This window comes from Carcharhinus amblyrhynchos, chromosome 14, assembly GCF_965287045.1.
Source record: "Carcharhinus amblyrhynchos chromosome 14, sCarAmb.v2.hapA, whole genome shotgun sequence".
Classification (NCBI taxonomy): Eukaryota; Metazoa; Chordata; class Chondrichthyes; order Carcharhiniformes; family Carcharhinidae; genus Carcharhinus; species Carcharhinus amblyrhynchos.
In genome coordinates this window covers 39,403,764-39,425,909 of record NC_137337.1, presented here as the reverse complement: position 1 = coordinate 39,425,909, position 22,146 = coordinate 39,403,764, and the positions used below count along the sequence as shown (strand labels likewise).

Sequence of the window (22,146 nt, the reverse complement as noted above, 5' to 3'; positions counted from 1 at the left end):
GCATCAATGACACCTTCCTACACTTTGCTGATGACCAAGACTCATGCAAATGGATTGGCAAGATTGGATTTGTCCTGATTTTTGTGGGCAAGACAAACCTGGACAATTTTACATACGTCAGGCAGATGCCAGCATTGTAGCTGAATTGGAACAGTGCAGCTAGGGTTGCAATTAGCTCTAGAAAAAAGTCTTTGGTATTTTGCTGAATCCATAGCCTTTGCAGTATCCAATGCCTCCAGCCATTTCATGATTTCACATGGGGTTAATCAAATGGGCTGAAGATCGGCATGTGTGATGCTGAAGACTTCTGCAGATGGCTGAGATGGATCATCCACTCAACACTTCTGGCTGCGTTAGTTGCAAATGCTTCAGCTTTGCCTTATGCACTGATGTCCTAGACTCCCCAGTCATTGAGGATGGGGCTATTTGTGGAGCTTCCTCCTTCTGTTAGTTATTTACATTCATGACATGGCAGGACTTGGAGCTTAAATCTGAACCTTTGATTGTGGAATCACCTGGCTCTGTCTATTGCCTGTGGCTTCAATTCTTTACAAACAATCCTGTGTTGTAGTTTCACCAGGCTGACATCTCAATTGCAGGTATGCCTGCTCCTGGCATACCCTTCAGCATTCTTCATTGAACCAGAGTTGATCCCTTAATGAAACCAAATTACTGCGGATGCTGGAATCTGAAACCAGAAGAGAAAATGCTGGATAATCTCAGCAAGTCTGGTAGCATCTCTAAGGAGAAAAAGGAGCCAATGTTTCGAGTCCAGATGACCCATGGTCAGAGAAAAGAGCTGACATTTCAAGTCCAGATGACCAAGAATCAGAGAAAAGAGCTGATGTTTCAATGACCCAGGGTCATCTGGACTCAAAACGTCAGCTCTTTTCTCTCCTTACAGATGCTGCCAGACCTGCTGATATTTTCCAGCACTTTCTCTTTTGGGTTGATCTCTTGGTGTAATGGTATTGATAGAGTGAGGAATGAGATGGGCTATGAAGTTGCAGATTGTGGCTGAATACAATTATGCTGCTGCTGATGGCTCACAGCACTGCATGACTGCCCAGTTTTATGCTGCTAGATCTATTCTACATCTATCCCATTTAAAATTATGGCAGTGCCATTGAATACAATGGAAGATATGCTGTTTGTTAAGACAGAACTTTGTTTCACAAGAACTGTGAAGTTTTTGCTCTTAGCTCTGCTGTCAAAGGCAAATGCATCTGCAACAGGAGGATTGGTGAGGACGAGGTCCAGTGAGTTTTGTTTTCCTTGGTTTGTTCCCTCACCAGCTGCTTCTGGCTCATTCTGGCAGATATATGCTTCAGAACTTAGCTAGCCCTGTCTAGTGGCACTACTGAGCTATTCTTGGTGATGGATACTGAAGTCCCTCACCCAGGGTATGTTCTGTGCCCTTGCTATACCTTCAGTGCTTCTTCCATGTGGTGTTGAACATGGAGGTGATAATCAGATTTCCTTGTCTACATTTGACCTCTTGGGCTGAATGGCCTGATTAATGCTGTGTATACAATGTGAGCTGGAGTGGTTTTCCTTGGTTCAAAGAAGGGAAGTGGGAGATTTAACAGTTATTCAAAACCATGGAAGTATTTTGATAGAATAACTTGTTTTCAGTGGGGGAAGTAGCAGTAACAAAACTGGAACTTTTTTTCTTAAACAGAGTTATGATTTGAAATGCACTATCTGAAAGGGTGATAAAAGCAAATTCAGTAATAACATTTAGAAGTAGATAAATAGTTGAAGGGTTTTTCTCCCTTTCAAAGGGCTCAAGGGAAAAACAATGTGGTTAGATTAACTCAATACTCTACCAAAGAGCCAACATGGGTAGAATGTGCCAAAAGTCCATTTTCTATACTGTATTTTTTTTTAATGGAAGACTTATTATTTGTTCCTAACTTTATTTCTCATATTGCTTAGCCTAAAATACTCTTTGTAGTTTTTCTTTATTTTCTGTCTTTTATGTTATATATGCTGGGAGTGCTAAAGGCAATTTTTGTTTGCTTTTACTTTAACTTCGTTACACATAGCCTTCAATACATTACCTTTTTTCCTCCTAGTATAAAGGTGATTTGGACCCTGCTTACCTTCTGTTTAGGTTTCCCAATGTTGCTGTAAAACTGTAACAATTTGTCTTCCATTTAACTGGACAAAACCCCATTTGATTTCAGTACAACTGGTTTATTCCTAGTCTTATACACACCCTATTCAAATAGTAAATGCTGACTGACAATTTCAACTGCTTTTGCATATATTGTAAGTTTAATGTCATTACAATTTTTAATGTAATTTTATTTTACTCAAAAACATTTTCAAAAGATTAAATACTTTAAGGTTTGTAATCATTCTTCTTCATTCTGTATCTTTCATAAAATGCTCAACATTTATCCAGTGGCTTGACAGACGAAGAAGGCGGGAAAAGCCTTGCACGGTAAGAGACCTCAGTTGTCCAACAAAGCGGCTAAACTCCAAATGCGGCTAAGTCTAATATTGCTGGAAGAAAGTTAGTAGATTGCAATAACGCTGCAAGCATTACTTAATAATACATATTGTAGAAAGAAATAGCTCTGTGACATCTGTGAAATAAGCAGAGAGAATGATGGAGCAATTCGAGTATCTGCCAGGGAAGTGTTCGCAGTTGAGAAACACTTTGGACAACCAATTCCCGCTACCTTTCTAATTTATTTCAAAAGTACAGCAACTAAGGAGAGAGTTGTTGATATCAATTACTTAAGCTCACAAATTATTTAAAATGATTGATAGGAGGCAAGACCTGACTTTAGTAGAAGGTGCTAAAGTTGTTCAGCAAAGAAGCCAATCAAACTCAACCAAACATGGGGATAATATTTCCAGATAACCTTCAGGAAACAAGTTGCAAAAAGATGCTTTTATAATTGGTCTAATGCAAAGGGGTCACAAAAGATTAAAATGGCAACAGGTAAGCACAGATGGATCCTTGCATGGATTTGAATTTCAGACACATTAAGAAGTTGATGCCAACATATTCAAGGCGAAAAGAAACTACAAAGCAGGGGTAGGATTAATGGTTTCAATGAGGTGAGATACAAGAGCAATTAGGGATGGGCAATAAATGCCAGCTTGGCCAGCATTGCTCACATCCCATAAATAAATTTAAAAAATAATTTCCTGCAGTATTTCACAACCAATTATTTCTGATGTCTCAAGGATAATAATTTTTGATTTGTCACACGAATTTACAGTGAAAAGTATTGTTTCTTGCACAACATACAGACAAAACACACTGTTCATGCAGAAAGAAACGAGAGTGCAGAATGTAATATTACAGTCATTGCTAGAATGTAGAGAAAGATCAACTTAAAGCAAGTTAGGTCCATTCAAAAGTCTGACAGCAGAGAAGAAGCTATTCTTGAGTTGGTTGGTATGTGACCTCAGACTTTTATATCTTTTTCTCAAAGGAAGAAGGTGGAAGAGAGAATGTCCAAGATGTATGGGGTCCTTAATTATGCTGGCTGCTTTGCAACGAGAAGTATAGACAGAGTCAGTGGATGGAAGGCTGGTTTATGTGATGGATCAGGCTACATTCACAATCTCCTGTAGTTCGTTGCGGTCTTGGGCAGAGCAAGAGCTGTACCAAGCTGTGAAACAACCAGAAAGAATGCTTTCTATGGTGCATTTGTAAAAGTTGGTGAGAGTCATAGCTGTCATGCCAAATTTCCTTAGTCTTCTGATGAAGTACGTGGGCTTTCTTAACTATAGTGTCGGCATGGAAGAGCCAGGACAGGTTATTAATGATCTGGACACCCAAAAACTTGAAGCTCTCGACGACCCTTTCTACTTCGTCCCCATTGATGTGGACAGTGGCATATTCTCCTTTACACTTCCTGAAGTCGATGACAATCTCCTTTGTTTTGTTGACACTGAGGGAGACAGTATTGTTGCCGCACCAGTTCACCAGATTCTCTCTTTCCTGTACTCTGTCTCATCATTGTTTGAGATCCGGCCCCCTACGATGTTGTCATCAACAAACTTGAAAATCAAAGCGGAGGGGAATTTGGCCACACAGTCATAGGTGTATAAAGAGTACAGTAGGGGGCTAAAAACACAGCCTTGTGGGCACCAATTTGACGATGAACGCGGAGGAGGTGTTGTCGCCCATCCTTATTGATTGTGGTCTGTGAGTTAGGAAGTTCAGGATCCAGTCGCAGAGGGAGGTGCAGAGGCCCAGGCCACAGAGTTTGGTGATGAATTTCATAGGAATAGTGTTGAAGGCTGAGCTGTAGTCAATAAATCGGAATCTGACATAGGTGTCCTTGTTATCTAGATGTTCTAGGGTTGAGTAATTATGTAAATACGAGTTCCTTCTTATATAGTCTTGGTGGTATGGTAGTGCTTTAACAAGTTAATGTCAACACCCTTAGTAACAGCTCAGAGGGACATGGAAATACTGGAAATGTTGAAATTTGGGATTTCTGAGCAATATGGAGAAATTGCACAATTTTGCATTCACTCATGGACGCCAATTTTCCAGTGGCTTTATAACTCAGCCACTGCAATTATATCTGACTTGTGCATTTCCCATCAATTAGAATTGGAGGAGGGATAACAACCTGGGTCAAACTCTCTCTTATAAGACACCTCTTCACATCCCAATCAGATCAACAACCTCTGGCACTCAGCGTCACATTATTGGTATGTCACACTCATCTGTGATGCATTCTCTCAAAATACTCCGCAGTTCACATTAAAGAGTCTTTTTCTTTTCATGCAGAGTACAGAACATTGCAGCAAGGCAGAGAATCAGAGATTGCTTTCCTGTCATCCTGACCTTGACAGCTGTAGGAAAGGTGACTCTGAATATTAGGTGGATTTTAGCATGTCTCGCCATTGGCAATGGAGAGCTGAGGATCTTCCATCCGCGGCGTGCAGAATTTAAAAAAAAAAATCACAAAACGCATGTGGGCTTGAAGTCAACAGTCAATGAAATAGGATGATCTGCACGACGATGACTTAGAAGTCTCTCACTAGGCCAGCTCTGATTCATGCCCATTTAATATGTCCCACATAGTTTAAAGTCAGAGCAGAAGGAAGATTCCTCAGAACAGATGTTATCACACAATTCATGCGCACTCTCCACCAGTGCAGCTACACACAATTCTGGAGCCACCAGGACAGGTAGCTCGGTTGTCATTTGATGAAGCAAATCTCACCAATGAGCAACAGCAAGCAGATGTTGATAGCTGTGGAAAGACCCTGCCAAAGGCCACAGGATGTTCCATGCTCATCAGAGCTGGATGCAGATGCAGGGGTTATCCACAAAGATGACTATTCTGGAGCAGCAGCAGTATTCCAATAGTTTTCTGGGTTCTCAGCCTAGCATACATAATAAGGCTTTACACAAAGATTATCATTAATGTGCTAAGAGAAAGCATTGCTTGATTGGCAGGTCAGATACTTTGATCTCTGCTGTCAATTTCACAATGTTAACTGGTTTCAAGTGTTGCAGTTTTTGCTATTAAGACTTTAAACAATCAGGAGACTGACACTTTCACTCGCTTCTAGCAAAATGGCTTATCTTTCCAAACATGGAAATAATGAATAAATTACTTTTCTTTACAGTGTTTCTGTTTACACATTCTACATTGGCTTTAGACAGTATAAAGTGGGCAAATGGGCGTGGGTATTGGAGCATCATATTTGGTCCCAGGTTGGGGGCGCGGTGGGTGGAGTGGTTAAAGAGACAGAGGGTGTAGGTGGAACAGCAGAGCTTGGTACGGGGACATGAATGGTTAAAAGGAGTGGATTGAATGACAGATCTTTGCATAAGGGGCTTGTGAGGCCATAGGAGGATTTTTTGAATTTACATCTTAAAAGGTCTCCTCAGACAGACCACGGTTCACAACTACTCTGAAATATGCATCTTTCAAAACCTGACCCAACACTATGAAAATTGCCGAGGAGTAGATCATGCCTATGGAGCCAGCCAGATTGGGAGTACTGGATGTGGGCTGACAGCAACTAGCCTCCACCCTTTAAAGGCATTCCCAAAAATCAAACAACCAAAGAATGAAGACAGAATCCCAGAAATGGGATCCATCTACCATTTTCAAAGGGTTTCTGAGTTATCCTGACTTTGTAAAAATCCAAGTCAAGTGAGTCATTAATGGAATTCCATTCCCCAGAAAGTGGTTGATGTTGGTTCACTGAAATTATTCAAGGCTGAATTAGATATATATTTTGATCAACAAGGAATCACGGGTTTGAGGGTCCAACAGAAAAGTGGAGTTGAGACTACACATTCAGATTCACCATATTATTGAATGGCAAAGCAGTTTCGAGGGTCCAAATTGTGTACTCTTGCTCCTAACTTTTTTGTTCTTCTACCCTTGATCCATTATGTATGCTGCCATTTTATCTTTCTGCATTATCTGCTTGGCCCCTTCATCTTGGTTTTAATAAGCAAAAAAAAATCAACTGCAAGATCTTCAGACTTTACAATTTTTACTGAAGTAATGCGGAATATCTTATTTCTAGTGAATTTGGTGTGGATTAACAGCTGAATACAAAACACTGTAGTAAACCAGCATGTTTGTTGCAGTTAGGTAAGTATGTTTACTTACCAGTTTTCCTCTTTGCTGTGCTGATCTTGTTTCCCGTAGAGTGTACACATCTCCACAAACAGAAATTTCCCGCCATATCCCAGGCTTTGATTCTTCTGTAAAACCTCCCCTGGGATGCATTACCAGTACACCATTAGTTGTTAATCCATCCATGTGGCCATCAGGATTTTTCCATTTAGCAGCTTTCTCCTATTTCAGGACAAAGCATATAGATTTGCAGTATGTATTTTAAAAAATACAAATTTTAGTTTAACAAATAAGATAAATGTATCCATTATAATGAAAAAATATAGAATTTTAAAAGACAAGATCATTTTATCTCAAATAAAAATATATAGAACAAAAAAAGGAAGATAACAGCAGTCAATGGAGGTCAATCACCTCAGCTGAAGACATCACTGCAGGAGTCTCTCATGACAATGTCCGAGGCGCAACTTCAGCTGTTTTGTTGCCTTCATAAGTTAGATTTGAGGATGTATGCTGATTGCATGGTGTCCAGTGCCATTCCCAGATCTTCAAATATGGAAACAGTCCATACCCACATGGCAAAACCAGGCCAACATTCAGGCTTGGGCATCTAAGTGACAAGAAACATTTGTTCCACACACAAGTGTCAGGCAATGACACCCTCCAATATGACAAAAAGCAGCTGTAACCTCTCTGACCGTATTGGAGGAGAGTATCCTGGAGATCAGCTGGTTGGTACAAACATTAGGCAAGAGCAATGGAAAATGGGGGAGACCCAGAAATCTGCTGTCAGCATTAGATGATGCATTGTGTGGTGACTTGAGACCACAAATAAGGTGGTCAGAAGCATTGCTTAAAAAATGGAATTTTGCTGAGCTAGTCACACCCTAGTAAGCTCAGACCTTCATCCACAAGGAGGCATGCCCTTGATTTTTGACTATTGTATGCTGCATAGCCTTCCAAAACCCTGAGGAAAGGTATGGGACGGAATTCTCCCAAAACAATTCTAAATGTTGAATTCGCAGGAAAATGAGAATAATACACGCTGGGTTTTTTTTTCCAACTGTGAGTCCACATCAGAATTTCCCACACTTCGTGCAATGCAGAGGCCACCAACTTGAATATCAATAAATTTCAGGGGGCAGGGCTTATTCCCACTGGAGGGGCTGAAACCAGTGGCCTCTGCACATGCGCAGTGGCCCCACGCTGACAGCCTCCTATTTGCTGGCCAACTTAATCACTGGCTAGCCAGGACCTGAAAGCTGGAGTAACTTTGTCACAAAGTTAGCAATGACTGACATTTTCAAAAATGGCTATGATATTTGAATTCTTGCACCGAGGGCTTCAGACTATGGTGATTCTGGACTATCAATCTACAAATGAAATCTCCCCTGGTTTCCAATGGCGTGGCCAGATTCCTCATCCATCTATAAGACTCACTAACTTTTACTGGTGCACCATAGAAAGCGTTCTTCCTGGTTGTATCACAACTTGGTATGGCTCCTGCTCTGCCCAAGACTGCAAGAAACTACAAAACATTGTGAATGAAGCCCAGTCCATCATGCAAATCAGCCTCCCATTCATTGACACTGCTTCAGAAAAGCAGCCAGCATAAAATCTAGAGAGGACCAATTCTCCCAGCCTCATTCCCCCATTCACCCTGGGCAATAGCGTTCAGGTGAATGGTATAATCAGCATAGGAGAAAAAGGCATGAACCTGATGACTGGCTGACTGACTGCTGAAATGAACTGCATCGGCAGCAGTACACCAGGCACAGGGTTTCTGATGGTACAAATATGTGGCTTCACAAAGAAAGATTAAGTAAAGTATGACTGGATAAGTCAGTCTCTGACTTCTTTGGCACTCATATTGGCAACTACAGGTACCGCGGCCACATCTGGTTCCTCCTCTTCAAATGTGGGCACTGGTTATCTTACACCTTTCCTTCCTACAGTTCCATTCTTCTCTGCAACATACTGTCATGAAGAGCACAGCAGACCACAAACATTTCTGGAGACACTTGAACAGCATATTGAAGTGCAAATACCTGGTCTTTTGAGACAGCTGACGCACATCTTGAGCAAACCAATGGCTTATTCTAAGATTATTCTTCTGGTCACATAGCTCCTGCTGTATCTCTCCTCTGGTTCACTGATGGCATTATTGCATGAGTCATGAACCAGACATTCAGAGACAAACCCTTTTCTCTGAATACCCAGCTGCTGAGGCTGAGTTAAAAAGTTAAATCCTGCAGGAAACGTGACTGGCATAGAATGAACAGGCCATGGCTCCTTCCTGGACACCTAGCACAGATATACATGCATCACTTTTGTGGTCACAAACTAACTGGATATCATAGGAATGGAATCCTGTGTGACTGAAGATGACACTCATTGCCTTCTGCTTCAATCAATGACTCCCTGCACTTAGGTTGGTATGCAACAAAGCCATTGACGCTCTAGCCTCACTGTGGCAAAATGTACACAAGTGGAAGTCTTGGAAAACAAGGTACCAGGAACCTGATTGGTACACCATTGTGGTGCAGGTCAACTGATCCTCTTGTCAGCAAAAGATCTCCGAAGAAGCCAGACGCAAAATAATTCATGCTTGGGCTGACCATGATAGTCACTTGCAACGTGTGTCCACCTGTTCCCTTTCAGACAGTTGCAGATATTAGCAATGGCCTACCACAAATGCTTGAGCCTTTTGCAGCACAGCTATTTTCCTACATTGAAGAAGCACACCCCCTTATCTGAACATTCTGTGCTGGGGATATCGCCTCCTTTGAGCTGAAGTTCTCTGTTGACCCCCTTAGTCACGTGCAGCAGCATGTGGATGTGGAGCAGGCAGCCTTTATTGTGTTTTGCTGTGCTGCCTGTGCTGCTGTTCCTTATCAGAGTTCCAGGTTACTGCTGCAAAAATTAGTCCCATGCTGCAGTGGCTGACAACAAGGAAGTGAAGGTAAGCAATCACTCTCTGCTGTGTTATAGAACTGTTGACCCTTCTTAGTTTCAGACAGCTGATCTGGGGATCTGGGGCTCACTGCCAGAAACCCTCAGCATTTAAAAAGTACTTGGATATGGCTTTAAAGTAACATAACCTACAAGATTCATAGACCAAGAGCTAGAAAGTGGGATTAAGCTGGATGGGCCAAATTGGCAACTTGTGCTGTAAATGTCTGTGATTGATACATGTGAAACACTCAAAGCTTAGAAATACCTTGTTGAAGTATGTTGTGGGCTTTAATAAACATGATTTTTTTAAAAATAAAAACAGATAAGGGTTCAGATGTCTGATATTCTCAGAAATTAGCTACATTACTAATATTTTTTCCATTAGCTTACAGGTTAGCACAAAATTATTTCTAGTTCTTATGACCTATATTGCAAATACTCCAAGAAACATGCTTTTAGATTAACCAAATCCTGCACCATACATACCCCAAGAAATATGTTTTTTGATGAATCAAATCCTGCAGCATAAATCCGTGCTGTGAATGGTGCATTTCTGTCACAAACTATCCTACATGCAAATCTGGAGATGGTGCTTTGAGTGATTTGCATCTCATCGTTACTCTGGCTACCAGAAATGGTATCTGTCACCACAAAATCAATGGGATTCTCTGTAGACCTTCCAATCTATAAAAGAATGAAACAAATAATGTAAATATGGACTGAGGAATGCTAATAATGAGGGATATTTCCTAGTCTCTCAAATATGATTATTAGCAAGGAACTTGAACAAAATTTTTCATTGCAATACAATGAAAAATTCTTTAAGAATTGCTACCATTAAGCATTATAGAACGTTAAGAATCGGTTAGCCTTGTAAAGGCTCATGTAGGTGACAGCCTTGATTTAAATGATTTTATTCAAAATTTTATTAATTTTTAATTCAAAAGCCAGATTTTCAACTTTGAAATGGGATTAGGAATCAGAATAATTTCTCGATGTCACGGTCCCACCTCAAGTGGCCGTAGCCATCCATTCATGCAGTATGAAGTTCAGCCAAGCATTCATGAAGGGCTCCATTCACAGCTACATAAATAAAGCTTCCAGGGCTGAATACAAGAAAGCTTTCAAAGTAAGTGAAAGACCTCCACCATCTCTTCTAACTTAAAAGCTGGGGAAAAGATGATTGCGCTGTCAAGCAAAGAGCCCCTTCAGTTGTTTAAGATTAAAAACAAAGGAGCAGTATAAGCTGTCATTCAATTAAGGAATTAAATCACAGGAGACAAATAACAGCTCTATCAATGTTGTTCAATTCAGAAGAACACCTTATCTGTTGGATAATGTAATCTAACGCATCGGAACACTTTTCCACTTTCACAATGCCAGCCAATGTAATGGTCATTTATCTCTTAAGAACAAAGCCCTATAATTAATCACTATATTAAAAGCATATTTAACTTATCAAAACATGACGCGAAATTATCAACACAGTCTGAACCTGCCTATCACAGTCTGAACCCGTCTATTCAACTCCGTTCCAAGGGCCTCCATGATTTATGATAGCTCTAAGTTGTTATGAACACACTACTTACAAAAGTGCACATGATGCCATGAAAATAATGGGGGGAATTCAAAATCACCTCCAATGCAATAAGGCGAGCAAGGACAGAAGTATGTTGCATGTGGGTTTGTGGCATGCCCCATTTCACAAACCAATCAAAATAACAACAGGAGTGGGAGACCTGCAAGACTCCCATTTCCAACTATCAAACATGGGTTTGTCCATTGTGAGCCCGGGAAAAATTAGGCTGCACAGGTTTTAGTTGACCTGTCATTCTTTAAAATAAAAATATTTGTATATAAAGGAGCTGAAACATTGAGGCCACCCTCCCAGTAAAAATAGGATATTAGCCCCTGAAAATAGTGTTGGAGTGTTAGGGTCCCAGACAAGAAACCCATGATATATTATGAAGCCAGACTAGACCCCAATAATTTTTCTATTGGCATAATTGTGAAGAAAGGATGCTTCACTGCATCTGCCGGTTGAAGCCCCCTACAACCCAGTGCTAGTGGGACCTAGCCCTCAAAATGGAGCAGGCCTCCCAACATGAGTCTATGATTCTTTCCTATGACTCTAACAGAGCTAGTACACATCAGATTGATGTCTTCCACAGGCTGACACCTTAACATTTGCTTGAGGGAGAAGTAATCTATGCTAATGTGTCAACTTGTTTTGTTGGCAGCATTGATGAGTCAGAAAGCTGTTGGTTTGACTCCCAGTCCAGAACTTGAGCTTGTAATCAATGCTGACACTTTAGTGCAGTAGTGAGGAATGCATAGATGCAATCTTTCTACCAGGAGTTGACTGCATCTGCTGGTTGAAGCGATGGTAAACAAACCACAGCTTTAACCGAATAGTAGAATTAATTTCTTAGTTTTGGTCAACATGCTTACGTCATTCAATACAGCCACAAACAGACTGACTGATTATTCCATACATCATAAATTGATTGTCCTTCAAAGTAATTAATCCTAAATACATATCATCACTAATTTGAACACAATGAGGATTGCCAGAATGATCATATGTGAACAGAAACGAAACTACTTAGCAGAATAGAAAGCATGTGTGAAAAAATGTCAACGGGAGAGAATTTCCCCTTTGAGGTGGGAATCGCAAGTAAAGAGTTTTTCTAATATTGCATTCATGCCTCTTGCCCAGCAATGCCCACAACAAACTATTTTTATGACAGGATAACCAGGATGGGCTTGAGATAGGGCTGCCAGCTTTCAATGCAGGCCTGAGGCAAGAGAAGGGCAGACTCTGAGGCAAACAGATTAGGTGTACCTTCATTCACTGGGGCATCGGCCCAATTCTGCAAAAGTGCTACACATCCTACCCCCACCCCCCATCCATCCATCATAATCTCCAGAATCCTGTCACTTTGCACCCACCATTCCGTCCCCTTCATACACATCCCCACCATCCCAATGTGCCCAATAGCAATGTTATAGTAACTTTAGGAGGATGTCCATGAAACTGCTAAAATAAAAAACAGCCATTCAAACAGCATTTGAAAATCAAATCAGATAGGAGTTGGGAAATCATGTTGCAGCTATATAAAACCTTGGTTAGGCTGCATTTGGAGTGTTGTGTGCAGTGCTGGTCACCACATATTAGAGGGACATGGAAGCTTTGGACAGAGTGCAAAGAAGGTTCACCAGAATGTTGCCTGATCTTGAGGATGTTGGCCATGAGGAGAGGTTGAATAAACTAGGATTGTTTCCACTGGAAGGATGGAGACTGTGGGGAGACCTGATAGAGATCTACAAGATTATGAGGTGCACAGAGGCTCTTCCCCCTCAAGAGTGGAAGTATCAATTACAAGGGGGCACAAGTTCAAAGTCAGAGGGGGAAGGTTTAATGGAGATGTGCGGGGAAGAACGTGCTGCCAGAGGTGGTGGTGGAAGCAGGCACATTAGCAACATTTAAGAGGCATCTGGATGGATATATGAATAGGGAAGGAATATAGGGATACAGGCCAAGTAAGGGCAGACTTTTTTCAGTTTAGTCTTGTTCACATGTTGCAGTTTTAGATCTTCACAATGCTCAGCACAGGCTTGGAGGGTCACAAGACCTGTTCTTGTGCTGTATTTTTCTTTGTTCATCTTCTTAGGAGCTCATAAAATTGTCAAACACACATAGTTTAAGCTCCACTTGAAAAAAGTATAATCGGCTATTCAAATTCCATTTGAAACAACCTTCATTCTGTTACATAGAAATAAAATTGTCAAAATAAATAAACATCAATTCAAAAACCAGTCTCCTTAGCAATTTATTAAATAATCACTTAAAACAAAGCTCTCAGTCCCCTTGACAGACATATCGACAACCCCTGCTTAGCTGATTCTATTAGTGGGATTGGAACTGAGCAATTATAATGGGAATCTATTCACAACCACATCCACAAAATCTCCAGAGCTAAATATATTAAAGCCTTTGAAATAGTAATCAGATGGTCATCTGTTCCACTGCCTCAAAGGCTGAACTGATGGCTGAGCTGTCAGCCAATGAAAAGATCAGGTACAGGATACAATTGACAAAATAAAATCTAATCAATGTAGTAGAGCACTTTATCCATTGGATTAATTAATCCTACTCATCTGAAGACTTCTACTTTCACAGTGCTGGTCAATTTAATGGTCATTTACCTTTTTTAAATAAAGCACTATTACCAATCACTGCATTAAAAATAAAGCTAACTTATCATACAGCATTATGACTCTTGAAGTTAGCAATACCTTTAAACTTACTGTACAAAGGTTTTTCCACCCAGAACAGTCTTCCCACATGATTTACAACATCTCTGATCTGGCAATTCCTTCAGATACTGGAAATACTTAATGATAAGTGTGTCTGAAATCACTATCCCAGCAATGGAGCAGTCAACATCTGGATTGCTATGTGCATGTTCACAACTGATACCCTTATCCCACATCCTTAAAAATGCCACATGACAGGAATGGGAGTGTGAATCCAAAAATCATGCCCCACCACTTCTTTTCCCCCACCCAACATTAGACTGCCCTGTGCCGGGATGGCAAAATCAAGCCCGAAGTCCCACTTTGCCACACAGTTAATGGAGTCCTGCTATCTAGATACTTAGCAATCAATAGTCTATCATATATTCACTTTCAGGAGTACCATAGGAATGTGCTAATCTTTTGGTTGCTAGTATCTCTGACAATGATTTTTAGGGTTACACAGATGATATCTGATTTTTATTAAACATTGCATCTTTTGATGCAATTTGATGTAAGTATTGACCATCCTTAATTTTCACAAGCTTCCCAGCTGTTTTGGTTTTAAACATTAGCTTTCCAAATATCAAGATGACTCACAATCTAAAGCATCTCCCAGCGTTTATCAAAAGAGAAGGACACCAAGTAGGAAGAACAGAAAATTTGGAGACTGGAGGGGAGGGTTGAAAGATAAATGATCTGATTAAGGAAGTCATTTTTTTGAATGCTTCAGAAGACAGGTAGGAAGGGGTTGAGGTTGAGTGATTTTGGGAGTAAGTTTTAGAGATAAATTATATGAATGTTGAAGGATCTGCCTCATACAGGACCTACTATCCTAACTAGGAACACAAGTGGATTAAAAAAACTAAAAAGGTGAAGCGAAGTTAACATATATTTTATATATATAGTTGCTTTTTCCTCATTGTTCATCCTTTCACTAAGTTAGTGGTGTGGACTAGCCATTGTAATATGGTTATGAGCAACTCTCCAGTGCTTAACTCAGTCTAGACAGCAACAGTGACAGATTGCTTAACTGAGGGACTTTGCAGCCGACATATAGGCATGTACTTCCCAGGAGGGATCATCATAGGGCAATCTGGAGGATTATAAGTTTTTGCTACTTTTCCCTAAAATCCAGGAACATTGATGCCAATTCTAGCACTTCCCCCATATATGCGAGATTCAATAAATCAACACAGAATCTTGAACCTTTCTGATTTTTAATATATTTGTTTGAACTGAAAAGATATTTTATATAACATATTTCAAATGTGTATGAATGTATGTGCTTCTGAAATGGAATCATTTAACAGCATCTCAGAGTTTACACATTTCAAACCAAGTCTAAATAAAAGTCATTAAATTGGATTGAACAGGAGCACCCCCCCCCTCACTGGGTTACAGAAAACAATTTGCAATAATGTAGCATATTTTAAGAATCTAAGAAATGTGTAGACTATTTAAGTATAACAAGTAAATAGGTCTCACCTGAAACATGTCTGTGTCCTTGTCATAAGTATACTCTACCACCACAGTCTGGTTTCTGGATAATGTATATGAGATGCTATGTTGCCCTTTACAATTGACTGCCTATGAAGTAGAAAATAAAAGTATGTAAGTATTTTTCTTTGGACTTTCAGCAGCATGGGCACTGTAATAAGAATAAGCTCCAACCAATAATATTTTGTAAATGAACTGCACAACAAGATAAGATTTTATGATGCAAGTTGCAATTTATCTGTAATAGTCAGTTTTTGTCTGCCCAGATGGTTTTGATTGGTTAATTTTAAGGGGTGTATCTGCTGGTGGATTTATTTGGTGGGCAAAGCCTGGTGTATGCAGAGGCAGGTGAAAATGGAGAACAGCAGATAAGGGAAACTCAATACAGTTACCCTAACAGGAAAGATTGTTTTCAGGTAGGACAAGATGGAATTGATGGCAATGCAAAAGCAGGATGAGGATGCTATGGAAGGTGGATGAGATAACAGAATTGATTGTGACAAAATGGCAGGGACAATTGTTTGACACAATTTATTACTCAAAAGCTATTCTTTGTGCTGAAAATGAAAATTCACAAGAAAAGGTTTTAAAAAAAACTGTCAAATGAATCAAAAAGTACATCAGGCAACGTGTCTATAGATGGAAATAGTGATAACAGCCTGTACTCCCCATAATTTCTACAGAATCTAAATCCAATGGACTTGCTATCACTGAAGTTTAGGTAGGAGCAGTTATAATGTTACTAAGAATCTTAATCAAAGACTTTGCCATGGAGCGTGACTGGTAGTTAGGAAACTTTTCTTCAATAATAGGCAGATTTCAAGGAAATAATGTTTAGTTCTCAAATAACATTGAGACCGTTTCAATTTTTAATTATACTTTCATATTCTATGACAATAAAGAAATCACAAAGCCAGATTCTTGACAAAATTTGTACTTTTGTAAACATTAACAGAATCAAAACTTTTCACTCTGGGAAAGTTACATAAAGCAATTCAAGTCATTGTTCAAGAAATAGCTAGAGATCTTATATTTAAAGTACTGTTGCAACAACAGTACTAATTTAACCACATATTTTCCTTGTCTCTTATGAAATCAAAAATTCTAAAAACTAGACTTTGTATGAAAATCCCGATAAACTGTTCTGTGTCAGTGGTGCACAATGGGCTTGTATTGAATTGGTAGCAGATTTTTCACCACTAATTTTTATTTCCATATATTACGAATATTTAAAATTGGGAATCACGTAAAAGCAGCCATTACAAAATAAGGCTCCAAAAAGAATAACAATCACTTAAGTGCAATGAAAAACTGACAGCCGATTCGTCACAAGCCCATTTCATGATGTTGGCATAGTCTCGTCTTTTGAACAAAGTTTCAAAATCATTTTCAGTGTTGAAGTACAATATTCTAAGTAAGACAAAAATATTTTCATCTAAATCTAAAAAAATTGCACAAGCTCAACATTTTACAACATTCATAACTTCTTACAGCATTCAAGTAGTGACTTGCAGGCTAAATAATAGGTGTAGTAGTCACAAACAATGTATTTGATGAAAAATATTTATTTAAACTTATATTTCACAGTCCTTATGAACGTACCAACTCTCTAGCGATTTCAGAATACAAAATACCAAACAAATGTACAAACTTTTATAAAGAAGAAAACAATTCCAAACAGTTTAAAAAGGTCCTTAGTTCACTGCTATAAATCATGGAATTAGTGACAATCGTATCTATCCCCCCCCCAAAACATGTTTTCTTCAGGACAATTTTCTTCTGCTCCAGAAGCATTTCCAACACCTCACTAAGTGAGAGCTTCACATATTAAGACAGACAAAAATTAGCAGCAGGCTAGCCAATCAATGGGAAATGGAAAGAAGGCCAAGACTGAATATGATCTCAACCAACATCCACGTTAACACTTCCAACAGAAGTTGCTGGTTGGGAGAAGTGAGAAGCTTGGCTGATTGAATTTCCCACCTCCCTACTCTGGCCCACATATCGTGGGAAAAGCAAGACCAACAATTAAACACCTGTTACTGCAATGGCTAAAATCAACTTAACACGGATCCTAATTGAAATGTCAGTTCTTGTTGTTGCGTGTGTCAACTACATAATAATTAAATTCACAAATTCACAAAATGACACATGGCCATTAAAGTCTCTCACTCTTAATAGTTACTAAACCTTCATTCTGTGGTGTGCATACATGTTTTGCCTTAGTTTTGTCTGGAATTCTAATTACTCCCCATTTTATGTTTTTTTACATTGCAAAATATTGGGGTGGATTTTTTGCAGAGTCAGGGAGATCAAGCAGGATCAGATTCTAGGATTCCTAAACCTATCCACAAGGTTTTCAGTTTTCATCAGGTCTTGTAAGGGTGCAGGCTAATTCGGATGCAAGCGCAAACCCTGCATTTCAGTCGCAGTGGGGGATAGACATTTCCTGGTCCTTCACAATCTTCATGAAGTTAGGCCAGTTTTTTCCCCAAAATATTAGAAAATCTGTTTATTTGCAGACTAGGTTACATTCGCAGTCTACTTAACTGCAGTAGCTGTCAGTTGTATATTGCAAAGTTAGAGTCACTCAAGTCAATGTTTCAATATCGCAGTTCCATCGTACTAAATGCAATAACCCAGATCATTGACATTCCTGTTTTTACTAAACTGATGTTAAAAGGCTAGCATGAATTTAAAGTTCTCTTTTCATTAAAATTAGCGGATGGGAATGTCTTCTCCAGATATATTACCTTAATATGAAAACAATTAAGGTCAAATAATATACAAATGTTTGACTTCAATTTTCAAGCTTTATGGTAAATTAGCTTATAGGAGTAAGGAGAATTTAAGCTCACTATACACTACTCGCAAAATCTTCATGTTACAAGCTCACTAATGCTGCCAGTATTCTATAGATTTTTTTTAATTAAGCATGTCGACAAACGAAGTTAAGCAAATATCAGTGCTACCAAGGAGACTAACTTAGTACTGTGCAAACAGTTTAATATGATTAGTGATACAAATGGCTTACTAGTCTATGGTAATTTTCTTTATTATTCCTTAAACGGTGTAAAAACGGTTTCATGACCTTATATCACAGAAGATGTTTGCTTCAATCTTGCGTGAACAGTTTACTTTTAGGATGCACTAATGCTGCTTGAAGATAGACAGGAGGGCTAGTTAGAAAAACATTACTTTAAATTTTCCCTTATCTTTTACCCAAATTCTTTGGTTTCACTCAATAGCTCAAATGTCATGCGGTCATTGTAATCCGGTAGCTTACTGCATGCCTATCGTGAGATCTTTTCCTGTGCAATATTATGCATACAAGGAATCACTTTCGTGACATTTTTTAAACAAATTTGCAACTTAGGAGCTGAAGTATGTTAGGAAGGAAATCATTAATCATCAACAAATGATTCAGTTTGTAATTAGAGCTTAATTGGTTAAGCATATTACTGGTTACATGTAACAGGGAAACAGGTGATGATTTAGGATAGAGTTTTGTACGAGTTGGAATAAAGCTTTGCCTGTGAGAAATAAAAACTTGGGCTGAAATTCTTCCGTCTGGGAGTAGGCCCTGTGATGGGGCAAGAACAGACACTGTTTCCTGTTGCAGAGGCCCGTGAGAAACCACACCTTATCTTCTGGCCCAGACCTCCCCAGTTATGCATCCAGGTGCTTAGCACAGTATTCTGTGGCAGGGAAGGCACAATAATGCAGGTCACGCCGTCATATCTGGATGTCATATTGAAAAGGCGCACAACATCACTGACTCATCTCCAAAGAAAGATGATGGACCTCCAGAAAAAGATGGATCTAGAGGAACACTCATGAGGTTGGAAGATGGACTTTCTCAATGACATTGAATCTGGAATACTGACTTGTTCATGCTATCCCCACTCACCACTGTGGTGCTTGAGGGTCCAGGGTAGCTGGCGGCCTCCATCCCAGACACTACAAAAACCATGCAAAGATGCATCTATATACAGAGAATTCCATTAACTAAATCAGAGATTTGTTTGCAAATATTGTATTCCTCACTTCTGGAATGAGCACTTCACTGAATCTAGACATAGGAATTATTGTATTTAATTCTTTTTGGTGTAGACCAAAATATTCTAAATTGCTAATAACAATTTTAATTGGTTAGATTGCCAAATAAGTCAGAAAAATCCCAGAAATTGTAATTTAGCAAACAAGGATGTTTAAATGAGGCATATTTGAGTATATATTGGTTGTGATTATACTCATTTACTAGCAGGAAAGCAAAAAAAAAACAATTTTGGGCTGCAGTGTCTGCACCCAGCCTGTTCCTTAGCTCCAAGTGTCACCACATTGTTAAAAGAAACTACTCAGGCTATCTTAAACATGTGTGAGGCAACAAATACAGTTTTTCTCTTGATTCTGAGGATTTTAGCAATCTGAAATTCATTGTTTGTAAACACTAGCAGAGGCAGAAACCGTCAACTCATTTAAAAGGCATCAAGATATGCACCTCGCACATCATAATTTTCAGGGCTATGGACCAAATATTTGAATCATCTTTGCTGTGGATAGGTTCTGTCAAGTTTAACGGTAATCGTCTCATCAACCTAAAATTTCTCCAATTGTTATGTGGATGAGTTTATAACCTCAAATACAAGTTTGCATACAAATATGCAAATACACATGGTATTACATGATATTCAATAAGCATGTTTTTTGTAAGAAAATAAAATATACTTGTATATCACACTTTGCTTTTGCAAAAAGCTTATACACATAACTTCTAGTGTAGGTGTTCAAGTTTCAATGCAACCCAAGTCTTTATTATATCATGATTTATAGTATAGTTTGTGATAAACAATTTAGTCATTTTCTTTTGATTTGTTTTACCAGTGGTGTAAGGAGTAATGGCAAACATTTTATTATTTTGGGAGCTGTGGCATAAGAAAAATAGGCATCTGTTCAGAAACCTTTCCATTTCAAAGGTTATGATAGCTGCATGTGTAATCGAGTAGCAATTCATTTTACAAAATCAGCCACGGACTCCAGTCATGTAAACAGCAAACTGGCACGCAACATGATTATTCTAGTGACTCTGGTAATTCTAATATTCTGGTAATTCACAGAACAGACTGCAATCTTTGAAAAAATTGATCTATGAGATTAATATTTATGCTGGAATAGTGAAATAGTCCACACAGTTACTGTGGTCACCCGATATTCTAGAATCAGCTGTCTAGGAAGCCATATGTACGCAAGATAAACTGGTAGAGTCTCTTTGACTAATGGCATATTCAAATGTTAAAACTACTGGCTCGGCTCTCATTCAGGTATTTTATTCTCAGGTACTCAGGACTAAAGTGGCAATCAATTTTGAAATTAAAACTGAGTGAGAGACTTTGAAGGGTTGAGAATGAAATTTGGGACAGTAAAATAGGCAACAATTTTGGCAAATAATAATGTAGAATAACAACGGAAAACATTTAAAACAGTGTTCAGCGTGAGGGAAAAATATATTCTGTTAAAAGGAAAGAACAAATTAAATGCTGGTGAAAGTATGTGTATAATAAAGATACAAGGGTTAGGAAGGAGGCACACACTGACAGCAGATTTCATGACAATACTGTGATTAGGAGCTAAATCAAGAAACTTAGGAAGGCATTCTGAAAGCATATATCAAAATAGTGAAATAATTTGCAGGCATATCAATAAAAAAGGAAAGCTGAGGGGAATGATATCATTAAGGGAATAGAAAGGAGAGTACCACAGGTAACGAATAATAAGACAGCTGGTAGAAATGTGAAATTATTTTGTTTCTTTTTACCAGGGATACAGGACATGGAATGATGAAGTCAGCAAATGTATAAGTGCATTTAAACTTTTTAAAAATAGGATGTATTGAATAAACTAACCAAACTCAAGAGGATAAAGTCCTTGGTTCAGATAGATTACATTCATGCATTTTAAAAATTTGATTCTGAACCAAACTGAGGTCTGTTATGGATCTCAATATGCGCTGGTAAACCCATAAGAAACAAAGTATGCAATATATCAAGAGCTTTGCTAGTTGTTTGATTAATTGAAATTCTTCAACTTTCTTTAAATGACTATCACAATGAATTGCTGTTGCCCTTCAAATTTTGAAAAAAAATGTACATGTGGCTTCTATCACACTCCGGATGGCCATTTCCATGGTTGCAAAAGGAACCAATAGTGGCTTCTTTTCTAAGCTTGGCATGCTCCACACTATTTTACTGCATCCTCTATGCTCTTATCTAATGCTATTTACCAAAAATAACTCCATGCCAGATTCTTTTTCAAACTCATCCCAAGTGCCGATCATGAAGATGACAAAGCGACTGCAATCTGTACCCTTCAGGATTTAGGATTCTGGCTCCCCTAATAACAATGACAATTCAGTCTCATGCATAGAAAATGGCCTGATTTCTAAATCCAGTATAACTATCAGCCACGCAATTGCAATATAGTTGTATACTCTTATCAATACAAGTTGTTCTATCGATATCATCTGCTGTGACTGGCAATTCATCTATGTGTTAAAGGGAAAATACATCTTCTCTGTTGGGCTCTACTTTAAAAAGTCTCACAATACCAGGTCCAATGCCGGCATCTCCACATCAGGGCTCTACTTTGAGGAGGATAGTAATCTAGACATCACACCAGTATTACTATCATCTTCCAATCATCTGTACTAAACATTGTAGTGATAAGCATACAAAATCACTGCCCATCTCTGCATACGAGCTGTAGTTGTCTGTCTATAGGCAAGTAGTTTTTCATGCAAAAGTGTGCTCAA

At 38.9% G+C, this 22,146-nt stretch overlaps 1 protein-coding gene across 5 annotated transcripts in view; it reads right to left on the bottom strand.

Moving 5' to 3' along the window:
- The window catches only part of LOC145352624 (E3 ubiquitin-protein ligase pellino homolog 2), a 211,450-nt gene that overhangs the window by 23,433 nt on the left and 165,871 nt on the right, over positions 1–22,146 (bottom strand). For 3 of the 5 annotated variants that reach the window (XM_080202754.1, XM_080202755.1, XM_080202756.1), the window contains exons 4-6: positions 15,327–15,428; positions 10,026–10,223; positions 6,618–6,806 (exon numbers count right to left, since the gene is read on the bottom strand). In XM_080202754.1, the coding sequence (XP_080058880.1) occupies positions 6,618–6,806; positions 10,026–10,223; positions 15,327–15,428 (489 nt within the window). The other 2 variants (XM_080202758.1, XM_080202757.1) reach the window with 2 other exon arrangements.